The sequence below is a fragment of the Engystomops pustulosus genome, chromosome 7 (genome assembly GCF_040894005.1).
Source record: "Engystomops pustulosus chromosome 7, aEngPut4.maternal, whole genome shotgun sequence".
Lineage (NCBI taxonomy): Eukaryota > Metazoa > Chordata > Amphibia > Anura > Leptodactylidae > Engystomops > Engystomops pustulosus.
In genome coordinates, this window is record NC_092417.1 from 31,854,325 (window position 1) to 31,881,672 (window position 27,348).

At 40.5% G+C, this 27,348-nt stretch overlaps 1 protein-coding gene across 1 annotated transcript; it reads right to left on the bottom strand.

Annotated features, from left to right (window-relative positions):
• Positions 1-863: 863 nt before the first annotated feature.
• On the bottom strand, positions 864-27,139 carry PLEKHG3 (pleckstrin homology and RhoGEF domain containing G3). The gene is made up of 18 exons (XM_072115356.1): positions 26,981-27,139; positions 22,001-22,446; positions 20,853-20,953; positions 18,624-18,693; positions 16,177-16,223; positions 15,766-15,916; positions 13,714-13,845; positions 13,446-13,628; positions 12,056-12,148; positions 11,723-11,809; positions 11,106-11,139; positions 10,781-10,876; positions 9,550-9,588; positions 9,412-9,431; positions 6,732-6,920; positions 5,169-5,282; positions 3,359-4,772; positions 864-1,987 (listed from the first exon to the last, which is right to left on the bottom strand). Exons 1-18 carry the CDS (start codon positions 27,036-27,038, stop codon positions 1,125-1,127), a joined length of 4,137 nt encoding a protein of 1,378 aa, XP_071971457.1. The 5' UTR covers positions 27,039-27,139; the 3' UTR covers positions 864-1,124.
• Between the last annotated feature and the right edge of the window lie 209 nt (positions 27,140-27,348).

Consider the following 27,348-nt stretch of genomic DNA (forward strand, 5'->3'; position numbering starts at 1 on the left):
TTCCACACTAAAAGCTGGACCTAAACCACATGTCCACAAATGTTGAAGACCAGTTCATCTGACTTTAAAGAAAATCTACAATTTCATTTCATGCGTTATGAAGCAAGCATACCTTGAGAATGCTGTAGCTACACTAATGCAGAAACATATCTTGTTTAATCCCTGAGCTGAGTGGTTTCACTGAAAAAACAAGTATAAAATTATAATAATGGGGCTCTGTCGCTCCTTTTCTCTTACATTAGTTATTCACTGCAGAGAATGATGTAATCACTGTGTTGTGCCTGACAGGCAGAAGTAATCAATAGCTGCACCATCCCCCAGCTGCTGTGTATGACTGATCCAGCTCAGGTGGATTAGTCCTGTCTGAACAGTTCAGAAAGCTCAGTGTTATGTTTATCAACGACAGGCTGAAGCAATCCAGCTTTCCCAAGGTCCTGAATGTTATAATTGTTATTTCAGCAAAAAAAACTCAACTTAGGGATTAAACAAGATATGTGCCTGCATCCGTGTTGCTACAGCATTCTCAGTGTATGTTTGAATCAAATAGAAGATTTCCTTTAAATGGGTTGTACCAAGTTTGGTTGTTATCCCCTATCCACAAGACAGGATAACAATCTTATCGCTGAGGGTTCAATTGCAAAAATGGGGGCCCGTTCTCAATTAATTACGGATGGGCAGGCAAGTCTTAACAGAAGAAAATACTAGATCAATTTCTTTATCTGTGATTATTTCTATATTTTTTTTTTTAGAAATATTACCCTTTGTATTGCATAGTTTCCTTTTTATGTTTTGCGATGAACAATTCCTTGGACTTTGTCCCGTTGACATATGGCACTTTCTATTTGCTAGGAAGTCTCCACAAGTAATTTACTACTCTTGGTATGATATTTAATGTAAATTAGGAGAACAATATACACAAAGACCATAGAATGACAGGTTTGGTTAAATACACTATATACAAAGGTGCTCCTCCTAGCATTAAAAGGTTTGAGTTTTTCTATAAATAGTCATTTTGCAATAGATTTCTGTTCTAATAATCGTGAAACCTTGTCCATCTCATAATAAAATAACCAATCGACCTTCTCTTGTGATCTATGTACAAGTTTTCCCAATTTATACAAGTCCTAACTCGGTTCAGAATTTTTGCCGACTTTTGAATTCAAGATCTGGAATTTCTCCCTTAAGTTTTTGACTCGGTTCTGTTGAGCAGTATCATTAGTGGCTAAGACTCTGGGTTTGGGTTGGTCAGAAGTAGCGTCTGTTGGACTCTCCGAGTTACAGAGATCTTCCCTCATTTTATATTCTTCCGAATCCTGATAGGCCTTGCACCGCTCTATCACAGCTTTTATAGAAATTTTCTCCCTTGTGGTCGGGGATCGGATGTGTACGTAAGTGTCATCGACGTCACATGCAGTGGCAGTGGGGATCTTTTCCAAAATTATTATTTTTTTATTATTATCAAGTGGTGCTTCAGCACTAATATAGTAGCCGTCGTCTATGGTTTGGTTCCCATTGTGCAGCGCTTCGCTACTTACAGTCACATTCGGCGATTGAAGGTTTATTTTATCGAAAAGATTTTTTGCCTCCGATACACCATTCATACTCTCCGAATGGGTCATGTGCTTTCTGTAGGAATGGCCACTAGATTCCTTGTTCTGTGCTTCTGCCAAATTCTCCATCATTTTATCGGGTACGGATAGGCTTCTGTTGACCGGGAGGCTTTTGCTTGTCCCAGCGCTCTTTGTGTATCGAGATCTCAGTTCTCTGACATCTGGCCAGTGGAATTTTTCAGTTTTGACAGGACTCAAGGGACTTCTGCAATCGGACAACTTTAATGGGGAAGTTGGATCCGGGCTCTCGGCGGAATTAAAAGACAGTCTCTTGGGAGATTTCTCGCTGTGTAAGGAGGACGTCGGAGTCGTCGGGCTGTGTTCTTGTGAACCGATGTGATCGTACATCGGAAGAGAAAGTGTAGTCTTCAGTTTACCTGTAAAATAGAAGCAAAAAAATAGATATTTATAAAACAATTTAACACATATTATAAGGCGGTGGTTTGCATTTAGTGACTTAAAGATTTTGGGCTGGTAAATCTTGTGATGCATCAAAGGGACTTGTCAGAAGCTAGGAATGGTGGACATCTGGATGCTGAGACTCCTGACCTAAAAGTGCCAGAATCTTTCTGATATTTCTAAATAGGAATTAAAGTGCCCTAAATTCTGACCCATCGTTTCAGCGATTGTAATTATTGGGTTCTAATGGTTTTTTCCAACCTCAATTTCATAGAGCCAAGAATTCTGGCTTTGTTTTCCCTCAATTAGTGGCCATAGAGGTTATTAATTATTTTACATCTGTGCTACCTCCCTGATGTAATATTATAGCTTATCTGCCATAATAACAATATTATGGCTTATTGCTGAACACGGGTATTTCGACCCACCCAGTTATTTGTTTGGTAAACTATTTAAACAGTTGAGTACTGTATATATTCTTGAGTATAAGCCGAAACCCCTAATTTTAACACAAAAACTGCCCCTCTATTATATAGCCTGCAAGCCACTGCCCACAATATAGTGCCTGTATGCCCCGGCTCCGCATTCGATCCGTGATCCGACAGATCTGGTGCAGATTTGCATAGGGGCCTAATGGTTAGGTCTAAAAATTTGAGTTGGAAATAAAATTATAAAAGCAGCAAAAGTTGCCGTATAAAGGGAACCTATCTGGTAGATTTTAGAGAGTGTTTCTTATAACCAACTACAGGCGGTCCCCTACTTAAGAACACTCGACTTACATACGACCCCTAGTTACAAACGGACCTCTGGATATTGGTAATTTATTGTACTTTATCCTTAGGCTACAATAATCAGCTATAACAGTTATCACAGGTGTCTATAATGAAGCTTTAGTGTTAATCCTGATTCTTATGACAACCCAAAATTTTTAAAATCCAATTGTCACAGAGACCAAAAAAGTTCTGTCTGGGCTTACAATGATAAAATATTCAGTTCCGACTTACATACAAATTCAACTTAAGAACAAACCTACAGACCCTATCCTGTATGTAACCCGGGGACTGCCTGTAGTTAAGTGTCCCAAATATCACTATACTAAACCAGTTTGTGCTATTTCTGTTGACCTGACACAAAGGCTAGAATTTTGCTTCGGGAAAAGGGCAACTGTGCCAAATTCAAAACAAATTCTTAATATTAGATGTTTCTAATGTTGTGAATTTTGAGACTAGACCCAGAAATGTTATACAGGGAGCTACTGGAATCAGTATAGTTTAAGGAATTTTACATTGGCCTTAACATTTCTGTGACAAAACCAAAGCACGTTTAAAACCCCGTTATAGAATACTTACACTTTTCTTCACTCTTTTCCTCTGTAACAGGAGACAGACTTCCCCTTCTCATATCCTCTTCTATTTCCTTTAGCCGTCGATAAGGAGCGGGTTTATTGCTTTTAATCCTTTGGCTGTATTGCCTGGCTAGTTGATAGACTCGACTTTTCATGTTGTCTGACAGATTGACATCCATAAAGCTGGCAAGCTCCATAAGTGTGGGATGTTCTTTGTTGGGGGTCTTGTAGTCCTGATCCTCAAAACTCACGCTGTTGCTTTGACTCCTGAGCTTTTCAGAAGATGAAATGTCCGTTGTCGGACTTTGGTCTTCTTTACTACTACTGATATCGCCGTCTTCAATTATTATCAGCGGTTCATGCGAATCCAATGGGTTTTCGGCGGATATTGATGGTTTTTCAGGCTGGCCCATAAATCCATGGTTTGTGTTTTTACTTTCTTCCTTTTCGATTTCCTCCCACACTTTGATCATTTCTGAAGGGCTTTTGAACTCTTCCTCAGAAGCTGGAATTTGCATCTCCAAAATCTCGCTCTTAAAAGATGAACCCGAAAGTTGTTTGGGCAGAGTTGAGTATCCCCTACCTCCTTTTTCGACAAAAGTAGAAGGATCTACATCTGTGGAGCGAGTCCTACTCTCACCAAAAATACTTGAAGACTCCGTTCTTTGCCTCATAGATGAACTCAGGTGGTTATCATATCTGGGGAGAGTGTTCATCTTAAATATGGAGTTCTTAACTGCTCCGGCAGGAATGTATGATAAACTTTCTCGGCGCTTGATGCTAAAAGCCGCGTCCTGATGTTCTGCCTTGTCGTAATACGTTTTTATCTTGTCAATAAGCTGTCTGTCTTGGAAGGATAGTGTTGACTCTCTTGGTTTATTAAGGAGTCGGTCTTTTTCGTCAAACACATTTTCGACAGAGTTAACTTTTGTGAGTAAAGACTCGACAGAAGACTTTTCACAATTTGCCAGAACAGCTTGAGAGTTTCCATTCTGACACAGACTTTTCTCTGTGCCATCGAGGTTCATCAAGCTGCTGCTTCTGCTCAAAAGCCTTGGAGTTATATAACCAATGACTTTTCCATCCTCCAAGGCCAAACTGCTCCTCCGAGAAAGATTATTGAGGAATCTCTCAGCAATGACACTGGCTTGATCCAACACAGATGGTGGAAGGATGCTGGAGGATTCGTGGACGTGAGTTTCCTCTTCATCCTCTTCACTGCTAAAAGTCTTTAGATCTTCTGCATTTTCGACACTTCCATTTACCAGAGGCTTACTGACATCGGAATATGTTTCTTCTTCTCCAAAGGACTCATTGTCAGTAGTTGCTAAAGGAGTTTCCGTGTCAGATGTATTGACCATCCCAGCGATGTATACGTCATCTGCTTCAGAATTTCTTTCTTCCATTTCATCGAACATCTAGAAATGAAGAAAAATTACTAAAAGTTAAGACAACTTTTGTGTGAGATTTGTACACGTTATGTAGCCTTAACTTTTTATCTGACTTTTCTTTTAAACCTGTAGGCTATGATCAGCAGATTTAAGTTCTGAAAAGCAGATTAGCTGCAGTCAAGATTTGATTTTACATTGCATTGGCAGATAATTGGACCAATGATTGGGAACAAAATGTTGTAAAGATTATATTTAGCTTATAAGCAATCCATGACCCCCACATAGAAGCAAATATATGTACAGCATAATAAATCTCATGTATTACACAAAAATATTAATCACAAAGTTAAGTCAATAGAAAAAAAAAGTAAAACAAAATGCAATGGGTCAACTTTTTTATGTCAATTTTAAAATTATGTTCACCTGTTGGCTAAACGCAGTGACATCGATGCTCCTTCTCTTTTCCGCGTTCCCAGAAGAGTCACTATGTTGCCTCTTAAATCCTTTTAATGTATCTTGTTGCTTAGAATCTGTGTTCTAAAAGCAAGAAAAATAAACCGTACATAGTATTAGGCGACAGATAAAATTAGCAGAAATGTCAACTTGTAAAGAAAAAAGAAATCGTGCACACCCTTTGATATGAACAAATAGTTGTTTGTTATATACAATGTCCTTATGTCAAACTCACAGCTTAATCTTTGCAGCACACAATTAACCCCTTACTGCAAACCGACATAACAGTACATTGGCGTGTGGCAAGGGGTGTATGGAGGGGGGTTCACATACTGAGCTGTCTTCATACAGACCGGGTGTGTGATGCATAATGCAGCAAACACCCAGCATTAACACCAATGATCAGTGCTAGTAGCACCGATCACAGTCATTAACCCTTTTCATGCCACTGGAACAGTATAACAGACCATGTGCAAAAAAAATCCATATGCTGTAGCATGGCAGCATATGGTAGGATTAATCAGACCCCCAAGGGTTAAAGTAACCTAGTGGGTCAAAAAAAAAAAACTGTTTTAGAAAACAAACTAAAAGTCAAACCCCCCACCCTTCCCCCAAAACTATTCTAAAAAAAACCTATTAAAATCATAAACACATAGATCCGGATTTTGTCACGTGGCTATCAAAATGTAAAAACGGTTACCGTATTTTTCGGACTATAAGGCGCTTCTTACTATAGGACGCACCCCAGATTTCCAAAAAAAGGAAAAATATATTTTACACCAATTAAAATATCCCTGTTGGTCGCACTAAAGCACAGCACACACAGACATACATTTACACAGACAGCTCTGCTATACACACCCCACTCAGCTCAGCTATACAAACACAACCACACACACACACAACCACACAACACACACACACACTTCCTCCTTTTTCTTACCCTGTCTACCTGGTGCTATAGTTCCAGTTGCTCAGCATTCAGGTTGGACGTTTTAGCTAGAAAACACTACGAGTGGGGTGAAAGTTGGACACCTCACACCCACCAGTGTGCAAGTGGCCTTTGGCCACACTGGCTCCCAGTTTAGTCAATTTATGGTCCCAGCTGCGTTAGAAGTGTTATCCTGTGACTGCAGCCAATCACTGTGCTCACTAGTCATGTGAGCACGTTAATGTTACCGATCTGGCCAGTGGTGTTGCTATAAATCCCAAAAAATTGATGAAACACCTGGTAGCAGGCACCTATTCGCACCATAGTGAAATGAGGCAGTGTGGATAATTGAGACGTTGACAACCTTTTATGGATTAGTAGGATGTCCCAATAGTCAGCTCCTCCCTCTTTTCAAATCATAATGTAGATGTTATAAGCCCCATTGACTGATGTTGTTGTAAAATTGCCATGTACGGTTATCGGACCATACATAAGAGTTAGAAAGACCCTCCCCACAGAAGTGCCCATGTATCGAGCAAAGACTTTGCCCCATCTCACCAGCAAAGCATGACTGGCAGCAGAGAGCTGGGAGTTATAACTACCTTTCCATTGTCTTCCACATGCATCTCTTCCTCATTCTCGTCTTCAGAGGCGCTGAGGTCAGCCTGTGGGCCTCCTATGACGTTAGTAATGGCTGGGCGCTCCTTCACCCCCTCAGTCTGGGCATCATCACCCACTGCCGGGTGCAGCAGGTCCCCAAAATCCAGGATACCGTCCTCACTGCCTGAATGCTGAACACATAATATATGTCAGGATGAGGTATTTCATAGCTGGCAATGCAACATTTCACAGATTTACAATTTTAATTGTAATTCGTACTTTATGAAAATTATACTTAAATTGCAGTTTTGGCATCTACAGTTTTTTTTTATATCCGCACCGGTCTATTCTTAGGTACCAAAACAATATATAAGCCAATATTTTAATTCATCTATTTAGCCAGTGACTTTCAGAAAAATTTTCCAGACTAGTTTAAAGAGTGTCCAAGGAGAGAGTTTTATTGGTTTACATAATGTGTTATTTCAGCTCTCCGCATGATCCCTTTTTCACAAAATAGAACAGTGCTGAAGTACACAGATACCAAAAATGGGCAGGAATTTCAAGTGATCGTACCAATCGTAAGATTTATTAATCTCTGCTGTGAGTCGAAACAAAGCAATAGGTGAATAAACACAGAGGCCGGTGCTACCTCACCCTCTATTAGAATATTATGTCTCAATTTACTATATATAATCCAGTTTTTATAGAAATGTCTTGAGTGATATTGGAGGAAAAGCTGATGGGACATATTTATTTCAACATGTCTAATAAATTGTTGTTAGAGGAGTTGGTCACTTTCCTCATGTTTTTGTAATGTGTGAGGGACAGGATATGACAGTGGTGGCGAACCTATGGCACTGGTGCCAGAGGCGGCACTCGGAGCCCTCTCTGTGGGCACCAAGGCCATCGCCCCAGAATGAAGTTCACCAGACAGGACTCAAAGAATCTTCCTACAGAATCTTCCTACAATGATAGACTAATTTGCCCTCCTCCTTTCAACTGCATTGGTGTCTTTAGGAGGCTGAACGATTTAAAGTTGTCAAAGAACAAGGAGAATAAATTACTGCTTAAATTGCTGTGCTGGCACTTTGCAATAAATAAGTGGCTTTTGGTTGAAGTTTGGGCGCTCAGGCTCTAAAAAGTTTGCCATCCCTGGGATATAAGGTAATTTACCAATACACATCTAGTAATAGTTCTGCTCCATTTTCTTCATATGTAAAGTGAAGCCTCCTGTCTTTTACCTCATCAGCCAGAGATTCCTGACCATAAAATGGCCGCAGATGGAGGGTCATGTGATCTCTAACTGTCCATGAATAATCGCCCTACCAGGACCTTTAAAATAGTATTAATGAATATAAGACTAAGGTCCTGGCAGGGTGATTACTTAATAGAGATCACATGACCCTCCATCATGGGCAGGATTGTCTGGCTGATGAGGTGAAATATGCAAAGTTTTCCAGGATGGGATAAGGAAACCACACCTCTTGTAGCTATCTTGTAAGGAAGCTCCCTTGACATCAAACATGACCTACAAGAGGCCTTATGACATGATTTGGGATTAAAACCGAACCAGTATATCTATTCCAGCAGGAACAGATTCCCAACTGTAGACGCGATTGGGTCTCCTCAGTACTGCATAGGAAACTGGTTTGGTTAAGTGAAAGGCTTGTGACTAGGGTCGGGTTGAATCCCACATGTCGTAAGGCCTCATAGTAAGTCATGCTTGATGTCAAGGGAGCTGCCTTACAAGGAGCTAAAAGAGGCGTGGTTTTCCACATGCCATCCTGGAAAACTTTGCATATTTTACCAGAATTGCCCTAGTGGAGCATCCAATGCTATAAGACTCAACACACCAACATGGTGGCCTTAATTGGCAATCTCCATGGCTTTACTTTACATAAGTGGAGCAGAACTATTAATAGATGGATATTGGTAACTTACCCACACACATTACAAAAACAGGTAAAGTGGCCAACACTTTCCCTTATATGTGATGGGGCACATCACATTGGTGAACACCATCTTGTTTCAAAACATTCTCTTTCATTCAAATCCCTCCATAAAAATAGTAAAAATGTTGGGTATAATAAATCATTTTATCCATTTATTTGGGTTTACCTCATAGAGGTTCTTGCCTTATTCTGAATCAACACTGTAATATCCCAACATGGAATTGAAGGGTGTCCGGTCTTATCAACTTTTGTTTAAAAAATGTGTAAAGTTTAAAGGTTAAAAATGCCTTTTTTTTAATGTTTTTCTTCTGGTGGGTACTGAGCATGATGTTCACTATGGAAAAATCCCACAGTGGACCTGTCTTGTGTCTATCTAAAATGTTGAAGATTGTGTTCACCAAAACAATTCGAATAGGTTTAGAGTTTCTCTGTAAAAACTTATTAAAAACCTGAGGCCGTGGACAGTGCACTGTTCTGTAATATCGCATTGGTGTGCAGACAAAGGATTGACAGACAAGGCTTGGAAAACTACTGCGGAGAGGAATATTTCCTGTGCAACCATCCAGTAAATTTGCTGAGCAGCACAGAAGTCGGGGGATACGAAGGATGATTTGGGTTTGATGTAATGGGGGCCTTGGGAGAGACAGCTCCTGTAACACACACACACACACACACACACACAATCTATGCTTTCTAGAAGTCAATGTAAATAATAGAAGATATTTCTTACCTTCATATTTGATGCATATTCTACAAGGGCAAAAAAAAAAAGAAGAACAAAAAGTAAAAAAATGACATTTTATTAGATAGCACTACAGACATGGGAACAGACTGAAAGGACACAGAAGGGTAACCACAAAGGACTTACCATTCCCATCTAAATGCTTCAGAATATGCTTCGATGGTTCTGTAGGGGGAAAAAAAAATATAGAATTTTTTTTCTAAATATAGTAAATTAAATCATTTAAGTCGGTAAATATTTGATTAGAAGCTATTCGGCTTTTCTAGCAGTTTTTAGGCTCTGCCCCTTCACGTCTAAACTGTATATCAGGATAATTTCTCTATATGTACCGGTGACAGAAGGCTCCGTTGTAAGCCGCCATCTCGTATGCTACGTTCATATCTTGTTGTTTGTATATGCCAGGAAGCCTCCCGACGTATCCATGGACATATATTGGCAAGTGCAGACATCCTTTATCTACTCTGCCTGCACAGTGCACATCATATACTGTGGAAACACAGAACCTGCTCCCACCTGCTGAGCAACGTCATAATGCGGGACGGATGCAATAGTACTGCACCCGTACCAGGCCTCTGCTGAGGATATACTCTGGGAAGTCCCCAGTGATGTCACTGTCCGTAGAAGTACAATTACATCACTGGGAAACACCCTAAACAACCAATGCCGTCGATGTTCACTACTCCTCCGGTTTTCAAGGGGGAGGAACAGGATAACATTTCGCACTGTTAGCAGGAATCCTCCCGACGTATCCAAACAACATAGAGCCAAAAGGAGATGTGAATGTCAAGGGCGTTACTTGAGGGGGTGCAGAGGTTGCGATCGCACCCGGGCCCAAGAGGTTTAGGGGCCCTTATGGTGTCACTTTCCCATATGAGAAGACTATTACTATAAACCATACATTATAGTCGGGGGCCTGGCACAGACTTTGCACTGGGGCCCATCAGCTTCTAGTTACACCACTGGTGAATGTAGCCTCTTATTATAAAAATGGGAATTTTGGGGGGGGAGGGGTTGTTCTGCATAGAAAACACGCAAAAATCGTAACAAAAGTCTCAGGTGAATGCAGTAGATTTCCTGACGCCAAACGTAAGGCGTAAACATAGTATTACATGTAAATCCCGTTCATTCACTTTCTGGCATATCATGCTATCATTTACTATGTAATGTGAGGTTTTATTTTTACTCTTCTTTAATTGTGTACGTAACAAACATTACAAATACATCCACATGGGTTTCTATCCTTAGTGTCACTGCGGGCTGCAGAGATTGGACCCTCATACAAGTTCCTTTTATGACCGGTCTAATTGATTAGAAGAAGTAAAAATTGAAACCCCTTTAATAATATAACACAACATACCGGACTGCCTGCGCCCCGTGCGCTGTGTGATCATTGGATCGATCACAGACATCGCCTTCTTTATTCTCTCTGGGCTGTATCTATAACGTCCTGGATCTGGGGGAAAATAGAATATATCAAGGCTATAATTGACATACGTTGTTTAGACGTTGTGTGTGTTCTTTATGTGTTATGGAGTCAAAAAAAAATTTCTTTAAAAAAATTATTAGATCTTTAAAAAGGTAGAAATATCAGTAGATTATACAGAAGCTGCAAAGGCGGAGAAGAGGTAATGTAATATACAGCACTTGAATTTAGGAGAAATAAAGGTAATTTAGATACTTACACATGGCATCCATCTCTAAAATTGCTTCCTTAGCCTAAAATAAAAAAAATAAAAAAAATCACAATTTTATTTAAAAGGTTAAATATTTCAGTGTAGCCATAAACATGTAAATGGAAAGCGTAAACCCTAACTAGAAAGGGGGAATATGCTTTTTAATAATACGAGACAACTCATTTATGGAAATTTATTTCCAGCAATGCTCGATGGAAAAAAACAAAAACAAAAGGAGTATGCAAATCAGCTTTCCAGCAAAAGATAGAAAACAAAATAGGGAACCCATTCTAAAAACGGGAAAAAATTATTAATACACAATTAATACAAAATAAAACTAAAAGAAAATGTCAGAAAAAAGAAAAATAAAGTCACAAAAACACAGAAAAAAGTTTATTTTGCAACGTAAAAGATTAAAAGAAATTACATAATCAAAATAACCAATGACGTTATTACAAGAGTATAAATAATTTTGACACCCTAAAAATCAGACAACCCCCCCCCCAAAAAAAAAATTCCTTAGACCTATAGCCCCATGCAGAGAAAAATAAATGAAGAACAATAAAATAAGAATTGAAATATAATGCAAATAATTATACAATAATAAGTATACAGTAATGTTATACCTTTTGGGGGATAATTGCATGATGATTCTCTAGAATGAGTTTCTTTATGTGATGGGTCCATAGACGTTTCTCTTCCACAGTTTTAGCCTGAGAAATTTAAAAAAAAAAAAAAAATTATAGTAGATGTGTCCACATTTAAGAGCAGATTGTCATGACAGGTTTGCCTTGACCCTTGACTGGGTGCCTTACACCTCTATGGGGGCCGTTATATGGTCGCAGCCAGATCGCGGCCCCCAATGCCGTCATTTAAATGTAGCCTATGAGTAAATCAATCACCGAATCTCCACAATTTGGTGCATATTTGCCATTGAGTGTCGGAGTGGTGACACTTACCTGGACATTGTGCTGCTGTTTGCTGTTCTTATAATGCGTTAAAGTGAAGCATAGAGAGTCTCTCGTGCTCTCGATCAACATCAAATGTGAACACTACATGATAGAAAAATAACAAGTCGTTAATAAACTCAACATAGTTATTCGAAGATTCTAGAATCACAACCAAGACCGGGGGCTGGAGGTACCATCAATCATATGAACAGGGGTCCTATAAATCCAGTCTGAAGGATATAGGTCACACATACTCTATTCAACGAAATTCAGAGTGTATAGAGATAGCTGAGCACCGAGTATGTTTATCAGACCCCAGGAATCTTATTATAAGGGAAGAGCGCATGCTCCATCTCTGCTCAAAGAGATTGTCCACTTCCAGCAATAATGATGATACGGTTTGTGTAATGGAAAGTTATACAATTTTCCAATATACTTTCTTTATCAATTCCTCATAGTCTTGTAGATCTAGATCTCTGCTTGCTGTCATTCAATAGGAAACCTCATTGTTTACTTCCTGTGTATAACTGCCATATGACGTCACACAGGTGCGTGGCGTGTTATAACTCAGAGTAACCATAACTGTGTAATATAGCAAGCCATGCACCTGTGTGACATCACATGACTAGGTATATAACGAGCCGTGTATCTGTGTGACATCACGTGACCATGTATATAACGAGTTGTGCACCTTGATGACATCACATAACCAAGCATATAACGAGCTGTGCGGCTGTGTGACATCATATGACCAGGCAAATAACCAGCCGTGCACCTGTGTGACATCACATGACCAGGGATATATCGAGCCGTGCACCTGTGTGACATCACATGACCAAGGATATATCGAGCCGTGCACCTGTGTGACATCACATGACCAGGGGTATAACTAGCTGTGCACCTGTGTGACATCACAAGACCAAGCATATAACGAGCCATACACCTGTGTGACATCAAATTAGCAGGGATATAACGAGCTATGCACCTGTGTGACATCACATGACCAGCGATATAAAGAGCCGTGCACCTTTATGACATCACATGACCAAGCATATAAGAGCTGTGCACCTGTGTGACATCCAAGACCAGGGACATAAGTTGTGCACCTGTGTGACATCACATGACCAGGCAAATAATAAGCTGTGCACCTGTGTGACATCACATGACTAGGGAAGTAAACAATGAAGCTCCCCGAATTACAGTAAGCAGAGATCTAGAAAACTGAGAAGAATTGATACAGAAATTATATTGGCAAACTGTAAAAGTTTTCTCTAACACAAACAATATCAAATGATTTGCTGAAAGTGGACAACCCCTTTAATTGAGGGGGATATGGGATCCTTGTTCTTGTGACTCCCAGTGATCAATTTTAAAGAGGATCCTACAACTCTGTGCTTACAGGAATATGGGTTTTGAAGACAAAGTGATCTCCGCGCTTCTTAGTGATTAGTAAGGCCTTGTCAAACAGGAAGAACGTCCTCTCGCTGCGGGCGCGCTGTACACGAAATGTCCCCTCCAGCACCAGCTCTCCGTATGTGGTCAGATCCAAACCTTTCCAATTTAGAAGCAAAGACTGAATCTCCTGTTAAAAAAAAAAACATTAGTGTCAGTGAAATATTTGTGAGATTTCTTAGATTCAGGCAGATGTATAAGGTTACACAACCGACCTGCTGCCGCACCGCATGCTCGTGCTTCCTCTTCATGTCATTGATGTACCAAGCGACTCCAGTCATGGTCTCTATGGCCTCTTCTATCACCTCATATCCCTCCTTATCTATGTCAAAATGTTTGGCTATTTCCTAAGGAATTAAATGTGACATTGTAAATCATCAATGGAAAATAGTTCATAGAATAATAAGACATTTTCTTACTTCCTTCTTTGTTTTTGCATTTCCATTTGTCACTCCCCACCTTCAAAAATCCATAACTTTTTTATTTTTCCATGTACAGAGCTGTATGGGCTTGTTTTCTGTGTAACAAATTGCACTTCATAGTGATGGTATTGAATATTCCATGCCATGTACTGGGAAGCGGGAAAAAAATTCCAAATGCAGTGAAAATGGTGAAAAACCGCATTTGCGCCATTTTCTTGTGGGTTTGGTTTTTACAGCTTCCAAAGTGCGCCCACAATGACATATCTACTTTATTCTTTGGTTCGGTACGATCACGAGGATATGAAATTTGTACAGGTTTTATAATGTTTTCATACATTTACAAAAATTAAAACCTCATGTCCAAAAAAAAAAAAATTCTTCATTTTGCCTCATTCTGGCACTAATAACTTTTTCATACTTTGGTGTACGGAGCTGTGGGTGGTGTCATTTTTTGCAAGATGAGATGACATTTTCATTGCTACCATTTTGAGGACCGTACGGTTTTCTTATCACTTTTTATTACATTTTTAACATGCTTCAAAATGGTGATAAATGGACATTTTCGACTTTGGGTGCTATTTTCCATTTCGGTGTTAAATGCTGGGAAAAACTGTTGTTATGTTGATAGATTGGACATTTTGGAACGCGGCGATACCTAAAATGTTTATTATTTTCATTGTTTATTTTTACTGTTTATATTTAATACTGTTTTTATTTTATTTATTTTTTTACTATTTTTCAGACCCCTTAGGGTACTTTAAGCCTAGGTTGTCAGATTAATCCTATCATATACAGGCTGTCCCCGGGTTACATACAAGATGGGGTCTGTAGGTTTGTTCTTAAGTTGAATTTGTATGTAAGTCGGAACTGTATACTTTATCATTGTAATCCCAGCCAGAACTTTTTTGATCTCTGTGACAATTGGATTTTAAAAATGTTGAATTATCATTAGAACCAGGATTAACACTAAAGCTTCATTGTAGACAACAGTGATTATTGTTACAGCTGATCATTGTAGCCTAAGGCTAAAGCACAGTAAATTACCAACATCCAGAGGTCCGTTTGTAACTAGGGGTCGTATGCAAGTCAGGTGTTCTTAAGTAGGGGACTGCCTGTACTGTCATACTACGGTATAGAAGAAAATGGGGATTTTCCACATCATCTATTACAAAGTGCAAATTGCACATTGTAATAGATAGTCTAAAACAAAACATGAGACCTGGGGCTGACGTGGTAATGGATCGTCGCCCCCCGTGACGTCATTGGGGGGGGGGGCGGCAATATGGCAGAGCACATGTGCAATATGTAACAAACACCCACCTTGTATGGAGAGGGCTCAGCAGCTGCCGTGTGATTTTGCTAAAACCAATAACTGTGTGTTTATAAGAGGGGTAACACTATTATATTCTACGATTATTCTCTGGATTCTTAGCAGTGTTTCACTCTGAAGGCTTTATCTCTCAGTTGTCTCCGAGCTGGAGGGAGGAGACCGGCTGCTATAATGTCTCCCATACACCGCACGCAGAAAGTAGAAGAGAGTATGATCCATAACTCCATCTTTTACTGCATCAGCAGAATCATATATCACATTATAGAGAATTATTGACCTGTATTGTTGTAAATAAAGCACTAGGGGCGAGATAGAAATCTACTATTTAGCTCCAGTACCCTCGGTCTGTGACTGAGTCTCTCTACTCTTAATCAGCTCCTGCTTAAGTCTCCCCCTCCTTCTCCATAGACATCCATGTATTCAAATATCAGTTTAAGAGAAGGGAGGAGGAAACACAACTTTATATTCACTTGGACAAGTAATTGGGGCAAATTTTGTTGGAAAGTCCATTTTACCTGCAACAGAAGATGATACTTTAAGATTCTCTGGACTGGTTTTAAGAGGTAGGATCCCAATGGAAGGTTATGTTTCAGCATCTCCTGCTTTTCTCGGAAAAATTTCGCCAAGACTTTGTTTCTCATACATTCGGTCAGTGTTGCTACAGAACTAAAATAAAAAGGTTTGATGTTATGCATGGGCCAGAATTATTTTTTCCCCATGAAGGCGTTTCCTGGACAGTGGCATATGCAGAGGACTAGAGCTCACCCCATAATAAATAATAATAAATCTTTATATGACGCCATCTTATTCCGTAGCGCTTTATAAATCATAGGGGACCAATCCGCTTGAATGTGGAAAGGTTCCACTTCCCAAACAATAAAGGGACTAAAATAATCACATATTTAATATGTAATGTGTCGACTTACTTGGGATAGTTGTTACAGTACTGGGTGTAAATATCAAAGTAATGGCTCTGGAATGAAAAAAAAAGTTTTATACAGCAGTTTTTAGTATTTAGAATTTTTTCTCATTATTACAATTTAAGTTAAAGGTTTATGTTAAAATCCTTCCCCATGATACATCACTATAACCCAGGGGTAGGGAACCTATGGCTCGGGAGCCAGATATGGCTCTTTTGTTGGCTGCATCTGGCTCTCAGACAGATCTTTAATAAATAGTGATGGCTGCTGTGTGTGTCTTAGACTGATCACTGGACACAGGCAGCGATGTCGCTGCCATCGTCTAAGACTGGGTCAAAGAGAAGAGAGGAGCGATGAGGAGCTGGCTGCAGGGAGCGCTGATAAGTGAATACTTTTTTTTTTTGCTGTGGCTACCTATATACTGGGGGTATGTGCTGGGGCTACCTATCTTTTGGGAGGCATGTGCTGGGACTACCTATCTAAACCTACAACTGGGACCGGAATGTAAGTGGCACCCGGTCTTCACCAGGGCCCACCGCGTGGTACCACGTACTACAGGGGTGACTTGTTCACGGTGGCAGCAAAGGTCGAGGTACAGGATCACTAGGCAGTCTCGTAGTAAGGAAAAGGCAGGTGGCAATGATGCGAGGTCGGGGACGGAGCAAGAGGTCAGGGCTGGCAGTGAAGAAGCAGAACAGGTCCGTGGTCACAACAGGAGGTCAACACTTGGGAAGGAAACACTGTAGAAAGCTTCCTCATAGGCGTGAAGCACTAAGATCCAGCGGGGAATGCTGGGAGCTGCCGGTCTTTATAGGAACCCAGAAAGTGGGTAGCGCCAATCAGCGACACGCTGGCCCTTTAAATCTGCGAGTGTCGGCGTGCGCTGGCCAGCCGGGACGGGAGCAGGGACATGGAGAGGTGAGTGAGCTCAGAAAGGGGCGCCGCCACGGAGAGTAGCACGGATGTACCTCCAATCTGAGACGTAGATCGCAGGGGCACCCGTGACACTGGGACTACCTATCTACTGGGGGGCATGTGCATATTGTACGGCTCTTACTGAATAACATTTTAAAATATGTGGCGTTCATGGCTCTCCCAGCCAAAAAGGTTCCTGACCCCTGCTATAACCTATCTGTGTCTGACAAAAATCAGGGGAGAGGATGTCTGTAGTGTGATCTATTATTCTACACCTTTGAACTCCTCGGGGGTCTTCCAGGGACCCTGCCGCTACAGCTAATGGATTGGCGCCCTGCCCGGAGTAAAGTTTACTTATTGATGCATGACTTCAGCTTACGTTTCTAGGAGAAATCCCAGGAATTTTGCAGCTCTTAGCTGTGCTCCCTGCACTTTTGCTGAGGTCATCAAGTTTTCAATGTATATTTTATTGAGTGCACTGGGAAATCTCCATGTACATGTTTCTATAGGGTTACATTAGCCAATAAATTACTATGGCGGTAGCAGCCCTATGGTGGCTGCCTGAAATCTATCATAGACCTCCTATGCATCATATACGGCATGTCAAACAAAGGTCATAAAATATTTTTATTCATTACATGTAGGGATTAGCGGACCCAACGAGGTTTATTTTTGGTGGGTTCGGTTGGATGTGGAACAGAAGTTCAGTTCGGGTACCCGAACTCAGACACCCCTCTAACACAGTGGCCTGCACAAATTGCGGCCCGTATTTTAAGGGTTAAAACCCAACTAATCGCGGGTGTTAGAAGTGGGTGTGAATAGCTGGTTGACAGGTTACTCAGCAGCCCACCCTCCAGCTTTTCCATCAAAACCCAAACCTAAACTTCTTCATGAAGTCCAGGTTTGGAGACCCGAACCCTCATTGTTTGGCACGGACCTCAACATTGCAGTTCAGGTCCGCTCATCATTAGTTACAGGTCAATAGTCAATGTTGCATAATAATTAGCATATAAAGGAGTTTGGGAACTAAAAACAATGTATAATTTACTCATAGGATAGGAAATAAGTTGTAGATCGGCAGAGGTCCAACTGTTGGGACTCTAATGTCACCCAAGTGCACTACTGCTTCATTCATTTCTATGGGACTGCGGCAGATAACCAACCACTGTTACTATCCATTGCCGTATCATGGTGCTGAATGGAGCAGCAGGACGACCATCTGCCTATTCATCTGGGTGGTCAAGAGTTGAGCGGACCGGATGGTCGGGTCATAGCCAATCATAGCCATGGCTAGTTGGTAGGTGCATCGATCTGCCAGATTGGCTATTTGGCCGCCGATTCGGCAATAAATCGAGGTCATGTGGCTGAACCTGAACACATAACCCAACCATTGGATCCCCAAATCTCTAGTCAAGAGTCTTCTTCTTGTAATCAGTGGGATGGGCCTACAACTTATTTCCAATCCTACAGAAAGGAAATGAGGACATTTGATCATTAAAAAAACCCTTTTAATATCATATCTACTTATCAATTCTAACCTTTTCCACAAAGCAGCTAGCGACAGCCACAGGATCTTCACTGCAACTATCCAGGTCTTGGAGAAGCTGACTGCAATAAAACATGGCAAGAGGAAAAGTAGGTTACAGCTAAAAAAATCTTTCCTGTCCATGTGAAAATAAAGGGCAAAGAAAGGTTCCAGTAACAGAACCACAGTATATGTAAAATAACAAATGAGTGGAAAAACATGTGACATGGAAAATTCAGAAAAGTCATGAGCAGCGAGTGCAAGACGGAGGTCAGTACAAACAGCCACACCAAAACAAAGAGCATAGAAAAGCATCACTAACCAATATCCAAAATGCACACAGTACGCAAAAGAGAAACTACTTTTAGGAGGTTTATCGGACATTTTTGATGCAATTTTTTGAGCGTTGCCGTATTGACCCAAAAACATTGCACCACAAACCTGAAATGTGTTATTCCAGTCTTAATAATGTTACAGTATATTGATATTGTGAACTTTTTGAAAGCTAATAGATACTTATGGACTACTTGGAGAAAAGATAATCTATATCAAATTGTAGGGGAGTCTGACATTCAGGACCAATAAGAGGATTCCAGAACCAGAATCAACACAAAAACAAGAAGAACTGCTCTGTTCGCTGTGTAGTGGTCAAACTGTGCGATTGCAGCTCAGGTGAATGAATGTCCTACCATCACTGATTGAATTTTGATGACCCAATCTATGGAGAGGTCATTGATATCAATGAGCTGGAAGAATATTTGACTCGTATTTGAGCCATAGATTTGCAGTAGGATGAGGACTAACGCTTTTCCATCAACCTAAAATCAGTAGTGTGGCACTATTTTTTCTGTTGCAGAACCAAAATTTGCTACAAATATTTTTTTAAGGGTTGCAAAAAACTCAATGAACAGGCAAATTGTGGACTTTGTGTCACATCTGAATATTCTACACATTGGGGGACATGTATCACTCAGATTGCCTTCTTTCTTTGTGCAACCTTTTATGAGACTTCACAGTTTGAGACTTTTTAGGTGCAGAATCAGGCAGCGTATTATATTTATCTTTGTAGCCCAGATGTTTGTTCAACTTGTGCGACTTTTGGGAAATTGTCCCATTCTTGCACCTAATGAGTCCCAAAACAGAGCGTGCTAGACCCAGACTTGCTTTTGGGAGCTACTATTTGGGACTAAAAAGTTGCACATCACAAAAAGTCGCAAAAGTGAGACTAAACGGGCAACTCTTCACATGTATCACAAAGGGAAAAACTTGCAAGGATTAAGTAGGTCAACTTTAGGAAACCTGAAAAAGTGTCAGCCGCAAAAACTATGATACATGTGCCCCATTGTCACCTACCTTGCCTTCTTTGATACAGTTTGAAAGGACACATTTGTTAGCACGTTCTATACATTCATTACTGTATATAAATAGAGATGAGGAGACCCAAGTTTTCCATTTTGGGGTTCGGGTGTCCCCCTGGCCAATCATAGCCATGGCTAGTAGCTAAGGGAGTCACTTTGCCGGATTAGCTGTTCAGACACGAATCAGGCAATATGTCTGGGTTGTGCAGGCTGAACCTAAATGGAAACATCTGATCCGCCCCTCTCTATATATAATGGATGCTTTTAGGAGAATGATCTACTACAAAAAAAAATAAAAGTCATGCCTCAACTTAAAAATAAATGTAAAAAAAAAAGCGAATACAACTTTTCATATTTCCATGCATAATAAAACACCACAAAATAAAACATGACAAGCACCTCCATGCAGGTCATACTCTTGTTGGTTGTTCAGCATTTAAGTATTTGGGGCTAGTAGCATCTTGTCTGTCACCTACCTGCCAAGAATTCACTACTATTGGACATCTTGAGACAAATGTAATGAAAAGAGAATGTAGATAACATTAGAGGAAAGATGCCACATATGAAAGATGAAAATCTACCTACTGTCACTGATATCAGGTATCTCTATGATAATACAACCTCCCACAGATACCGGACATGTCTGGCACAGGCTTGCTCCATCGTGCCCATCCATTCATGTGTATGGAGGGGGGATATACATAGTTGTCAGATAAAACAGTAAGGTATATGACCCACATAAGGGTACGGCTACATACTACTACAATACATGCTAGAGGCCAATAATGGATATGGAGATGGTTCCTATCGGTAAAGTATTGCAATGAATTCATCTGAGCTCATAGTAATCTTCACAATCCTTACACAAATACATGAAGTCTCACCTGTTCAATTCATAAATATCCTCAATGTTTCCAAAAAGAGCGCTGACTTGTTCCGGTTTCATGGGTAGCTCATGTTTGTCTATGATGCCTCCGAGGTAGTCCTAAAGGACATATTACAGGTGACTAAATTGCACTTGTCATTGTCTTAATAGTTTTATTACATGGTAGTTATGATTTTACAAGCACACTACTGCCATTCCCACTTGTCAAAGACATTACCGTGCTAGATAAATGCATCACTCATATATTATATTACTACTGAATAGATTGGGGACAATGTGGAACAGGATCATCATATGCCAACATTCTAGCCATGGTCAATGAGAAGATCATAGATCTAATGTTACTACTTCATAGCTATCAACTATCAGTTCTCCTGGACCCAAAAGTTGCAGGATTTATACAAATGTACCTAAAAGTGGGTGTTTGTAGAAAAATGGATTTCCCTGCTGGGTAGAGGTGGTTTCATGCCGAGTATAAACCGACCCAAGTATAAGCCGAGGCCCCTAATTTTACCACAAAACCTGGGAAAACCTATTGACTCGAGTATAAGCCGAGGGTGGGAATGCATTGGTCACAGCCTCCCCAGTATATAGCCTGCCGCACCCTGCCCCATAGTATATAGCCAGCACCTGCCCCCCAGTATATAACCTGTCAGCCCATAACCCCCAGTATATAGCCAGCCCCCTGCCCCAGTATATAGCCAGCAGCGGGGGAAGCCAGAAAGGTGAGTTTTCATATATTTTTTTTACCGAGCCGAGTTTGGGTTTTCAGCACATTTTTTGTGCTGAAAAACTAGGCTTATACTCGAGTATATATGGTAAATACCCCAACCTAGAAATGAAAGTGTTGGGAACTAGACTACTGCAAGAGATGACATGTCACTGTAACCCACACCCCTTTAAGAGAGTTTATTTGGTTACCCATCCATTATTTCAACATCAGTTCAGCTGGGGTCTAACACTCAGGACCTCCCTGGTGCCGGAAACAACACAGTAAATAGAGCTAGTTGAACTCCCATTTATTTTATAAGAGCCAAACTGCATTTCCTGGCACCACCACAAAACTGTCCAGAGGCCGCTCGGTGGAGTCCTAAGTGTATGTAGGTCCAATAAATAAGAATGTTTATGATGTTTTCTCATACATACCTCCACGATACTTCGTAGATCCTGAACATACATCCTCTCCGTCTCTATAATTTCAAGCACTACACGTTCCACATAGTTTAGTTTGCGAGCAATGACGTTAACTTTGTTTAACTTTGGGGATAGGGTTGCGGAGCCACGATGGCTGTATCGGTTCGCATTGTTGTTAATGTTCCCATTTTTTAGTCCGCTTGATATCTCCTGATACAGAGTCTCCTCGGTAGACGGAGGCAGCTCCATGTCCGGATCGGCTGTACTTTTACTCAATTTCTCATTATCCACGGATTTGTCAATTATATTCTCATAGAGATGGCTGCCGTCGGAGAGCGGGGATGCTGTAGAGATGACACTTAGAGGACTGTTGGAGTCGTAAAATTCGGTACACAATGAGATGGAACGAGGTAACTTGTCATTGCCGTAGGACGGAGCTGCAGACAGCCTTGGGGTCTCTAAAAAAAATAAAAGACATAATTGAAAGTCACAAAAAAGTCACTAACTGGTTGTAATACAAAAACAGTTGGCGCTGTGCCACAGTAACATTGGCACAGAGTAATGTTTATAGCGATGTGATCAGACGTGTGATAGTCTCATGACCAAGGCAGATATTTATCATTTGGAAATATTCAACTACAGCTAAGCAAATATGGGGAGAGAGGCAGAACCTCTATAAATGGGTCGCGATGCAAATATTTAAAAAGTAAATATAGAAGTATATTTATAGGAAAGTGTTGGGAAAATGGGCGAGGCTCAAGAGTTGTGCCGAAACTAATACTTAAGACTTCACCTGCGCTGTGGATGTATCTGTCTGATACAGAACTGGGGCCCTTACTAGGTCCAAAGACCAGATGTATTAGCAGGGTGTGTGCCCCGGTGATCAATCTATCGGACATGACGGTGACACATTCTTTATTGTTTTCACTGAAAGCAAACAGAAGGAGCCCATACAGATATAGGAGTTGTTTGATGAACACTCAGCCGACAACTATTCCTCCCAACCCCTCTCACACACCTGTATGCTCGGTCTGAAATAATATTATTATAATCTATATAACATATTATGCAGCACTTTACAAATTATAGGGCACATAACAGGAAATTTAGGACCTGCCTAAAGGGATTTTTTCCCCACGAGGTCTACTCAGGATTCAGGTCTAATTTTCAATAAAAATAGTAAAGAATAAATATATAACAACTACACAAGTCATCAATCCAAACCACTGAAAATCCTATAAAGCTCATCACTGGTAGAGGGAATAACTGGTCTAAGCAGCAAAATAGATGATTTACGTCTGACGCTCTTGTGTCCGTTCTGTTAAAAAAAAAAAGTAGAGCATGTCCTAGTCTGAACCTTTGTTTTTAATTTTAAATAGTATTTGTCAAAAATTTTCACAATACCGGCAGTCCCCAACTTAAAGGGGTTTTCCCACGAAAGAAGTTGGGCCCTATCCACAGTGATGGAACCCCCACAGATCACGAGAACGGGGTACCCCATATCCAAACCAGTAGTGCTCGGCAATCTCCATCAGCGCCATAGAGATAAATGTGACAGTCCGACCATGTGCGACTGGTTGCTCCGGTCATCTCAAGGAGCGACGAGGGGTCTGACTGGAATACATCGGACCCTTGTTCTCGTGATCTGTAAGGGTCCCATAAATGAGACATCCACTGATCATCCAGTTAGGCCCTATCCTGTGCATAGGGCCCAAATTGTTTTCCCGGGAAAACCCCTTTATGAACGCCTGAATTCCAGATGACCCCTACTGGTAATTTACTAAACTTTAGTCCCAGATTGCAATTATCAACTGTACAGTGCCCGCAGTGAAGCTTTATTGTTAATACTTTTTCCTTTGTCAACCCATAATTTTCACAATCCAATTAGGACTAAATTATACCTGTTAAGTTAAGTTAAGCACAAACCTATAGAAGCCATCTTGAATGTAAATTTCAAAACACTTTGTAGATCGGTACTGTACATTTGGATCTTATAAATCAGTGGCCCACAGTAGCCCTCTCTGAAGGGGCAAGGGCAAGGAGTAGAAATGGGAACCATTTTTCACAGATCATACGCAGGGACTTACTGCGTATGATGTATGTGCCACCCCTCTGCCACCATGAGGCTCTGGCCTCCCGATGTATCTGGTGACTAGCTGAGCTGGCTTACAATTCTGTGCCAGTTGCTGCTATTGGTAAGGGCGCAGAGCTTGAACGCCCCTCGCTAGCCCACTTCGCTGGTGACCACACCCAGTTAACGTGGAGGTGGTGTAAAGGGGAGAATAATCACAATGCCTGATGTTTGCTAGGCATTGGGGGTTATTTATCATACACCTGCGCTCAAGGCATCTGTCAGAGCATGAGGTCGGAGCCTCTTGATGTATCTGGCAGGGTCTTGCGCAGTGTTTATTTCTACGCTAGGAAACCGGCAAATTTTCACATATGAAAATTCGCCAGCTGCAGCGAGTGCACAGGTGCATGTACACCCCACAAGCTAACGATTATTTCAGAGCTTCTACGCCACTAGTGTTGTTTATTTTAAGGCTTCAACAACCAGAAAACTGATAGAAGTCCCCCATAGACTATAGATCATGAGGAATCATGTAAAATGTGTGCCACCAGGATGTGACTCAACTGTCTATCATCATCTCAATTGTGGGCATTGGCATCTGGCCTTACAGAAAGACTTCTTTTGTAGCATGTGCACCAAAATCTCCTCTATTATCTAGGACCCTCTCTTGTGAGTAATAGTAAAATTGTTGTAAATTATTAGGGAAAAAAAAGTTATAATACAGTAATTGGCCAGTGGTAATTTGGATTTTTTTTCAATTTTCCATCTAAGGTTTTTATTACTGGTAAGTAATTTGCTATATAGAACATAGACCAACAATAACAACATAAAGTAATGTGATATTGCAATTGCCTTTTTGGGCAATGAGATTCCATACTGAGATTCCAGTACTGATAATGTCAAATAGTTTTTACAATAGCGGTTTAAGTGGACGAAAATGGGAAAAAAGTATCAAGACTGAGTTTCTCGACTTTATGACGTATATAATTTCCTCTATGATCTTTGGTTCCGGTATTATATGGCATCACACAATTCTCTGTTTTTCCCCACAGTTGGGAAATTTTCCTGGCCTATCTGTTGAAGTAAACAGAGCGTCAGTTTTATTTTGCATTTTTTATAGCTTTCACTGTATATGCACTTTTGGGGAGTTTTTGTGTGTATTTTTGTAATGCTTGGCTTTATTCCCAAACAATATTTATTCAAAACTCCTGCTACTCCCTAGCCCAGGATTGTACAGCCAGATACTAGATAGCGGAAGTTATCCTCCAAGTACACATACATCATTGTCATGGCATGCTTCAACATCGTCCTAAAATGTCTGAACAGTGGAAAGTCAAAGATCCTACATACAAGTTTTATAGTCTTAGTCATAAACCACAGCCTTTCCTGGTAATAAGTGCAGGGCACCAGAGAAGCTTCTCTACGAGATATTTCTCAATAGGTGTGAGAACATCCTACATAAATGCCTCACTAAGAAGACATGTTCCCACAGATACACTGTGCCTCCCTCGAGTGTTAAAGCTCTGTATAGATGGCCACAAGAAGATCAGCCAAAGATGATCAAGTTTGTTTATTATAGATATTCTAACCCTAGATACGGTGAACCCATTTGGAGGCGACCATCCAAAAATGCATTGAGAGAGGAAGGTGGTCTTCTTACAGATGAGTTACGCGTGTAATATATGGTGGAACTAAACATGTCACAGAAATCTGGTCTGGATACAAGGGTGGTCTTCACAAACCTGCATGTATTTGCATATTTTCTTAGGGGTAGTCTTTGGGGGAAGGCCTTCTCCAATCAGATCAATTGGAAGCTACCAACAATTTATTTTCTTGAGTTGTATTGTGTGACAAGCTGAATCTGTGCTGGAAATTCTGACTACGAAGTTTGACCTGGATTTTCTGTTTCCCAACAATCGTGGTCAAGTACTACAACAAGAAATGACCTTTATGGAATTTCCCAGATGCCACCAAGAATATAGGGAATGTTGGTCAAATCCGTGCCGGAAAGCCTGGATTTTCTTGATGCTGCTCTAAATATAGGGACTGTCGGAAAGCCCAACAGTGAATTTTGACCTGGATTTTCTTAAAGCTACCGAGATATAGGGCATGCCAGTCTAAATCCAAATGTGGATTTTGACGATGGTGCTCAGAATATAGGGCATCTTGGTCTAAACTCATATCAAAAAAGCCCAACAGTGGAATTTAACCTGGATTGTCCTAATGCTGCTCTGAATATAGGGCATCTTGGTCTAAACTTGTGCCGGAAAAGCCCAACAGTGGATTTTTTACCTGGATTTTAGGGATGCCTTTTGGAATATAGAGTATAGCATACAAAATATGAGAGACTGGATTTTGATACAGATTTTATGGATTCATCTCGGAGTATAGGGCATGTTGGTTAAACTCTGTATCAAATATCATCAACATATGCACTAACCTTCATAGCATTTAGATGCATTATTTAAAAAAAAAAAAATCAAACATCAGATATAGAAAAAAGGAAAACAAAATGTAAAAAAAGGGATTTTTTTCCCTTCCAAGAAAAATATTAAAGGAATTCTGCAGCAAGTTATTTGTTTTTGCATACGTGAGGCGCCGATATGTAGTAAAAACAAGAAGCAATCATTACCTGCATCGACTATACAGTATATATATAGTACGTGATACTACAAAGTACAATAAAGATAAGATCGAAACCATAACAAAAAACATCTGAGCCGTAACATTCCGTGAAGAAAAATGAGAATTCTAAAGAAGTAAAAATAAAGGCGCAACATTCAAATAAAACACATTTGACTCCGACTCCAAAAGAGCAGCGATAACACATGATGCACATGCAGTCAATATATAAACAACATTCATAACATACACCCAAAATAGAGTAAAGTTGATAAAGTTATTTAAAAAAAGTCACATACCGAAAAATCGAGAAATCCTGCGGTTAAACCCTTCAAATCGTCCCTTCTCTTCAAACATTTTGTGTACGTTGGAGACTTTGCTCCCAGCGTTACACAGTCACTTCATGAGATCTCTGAGCAGGGAAAGGTGTGGACAGACTGACATCATTGTATCACCTGCACTCCCTCTCTCCCCACCTACAGGCAGGAAACACAACGTCAAAAGATCATCCCTCCCACCAAAGTCACACAATAAGGTGTTTCCCAGGTAGATCAGACTTGTGAAGGGAAGTAGACATGTAAATCTTCTTCCCTTTCACAGTTCTGCATTTAAAGGATTAAAGCCATTCTAAAATTTAAGGAGCAGCCCGGAGAGGATCATGTCCATA

Excerpts from the sequence above, each read along its gene's own strand:
- PLEKHG3 (XM_072115356.1), bottom strand. The coding sequence starts at position 27,038 with ATGTTTGAAGAGAAGGGACGATTTGAAGGGTTTAACCGCAGGATTTCT. Across the intron at positions 20,954-22,000 it reads ATCTACGAAGTATCGTGGAG|GACTACCTCGGAGGCATCAT; the intron begins GTATGTATGAGA and ends TATGTCCTTTAG. Across the intron at positions 13,846-15,765 it reads AGTATCATCTTCTGTTGCAG|GAAATAGCCAAACATTTTGA; the intron begins GTAAAATGGACT and ends TTAATTCCTTAG.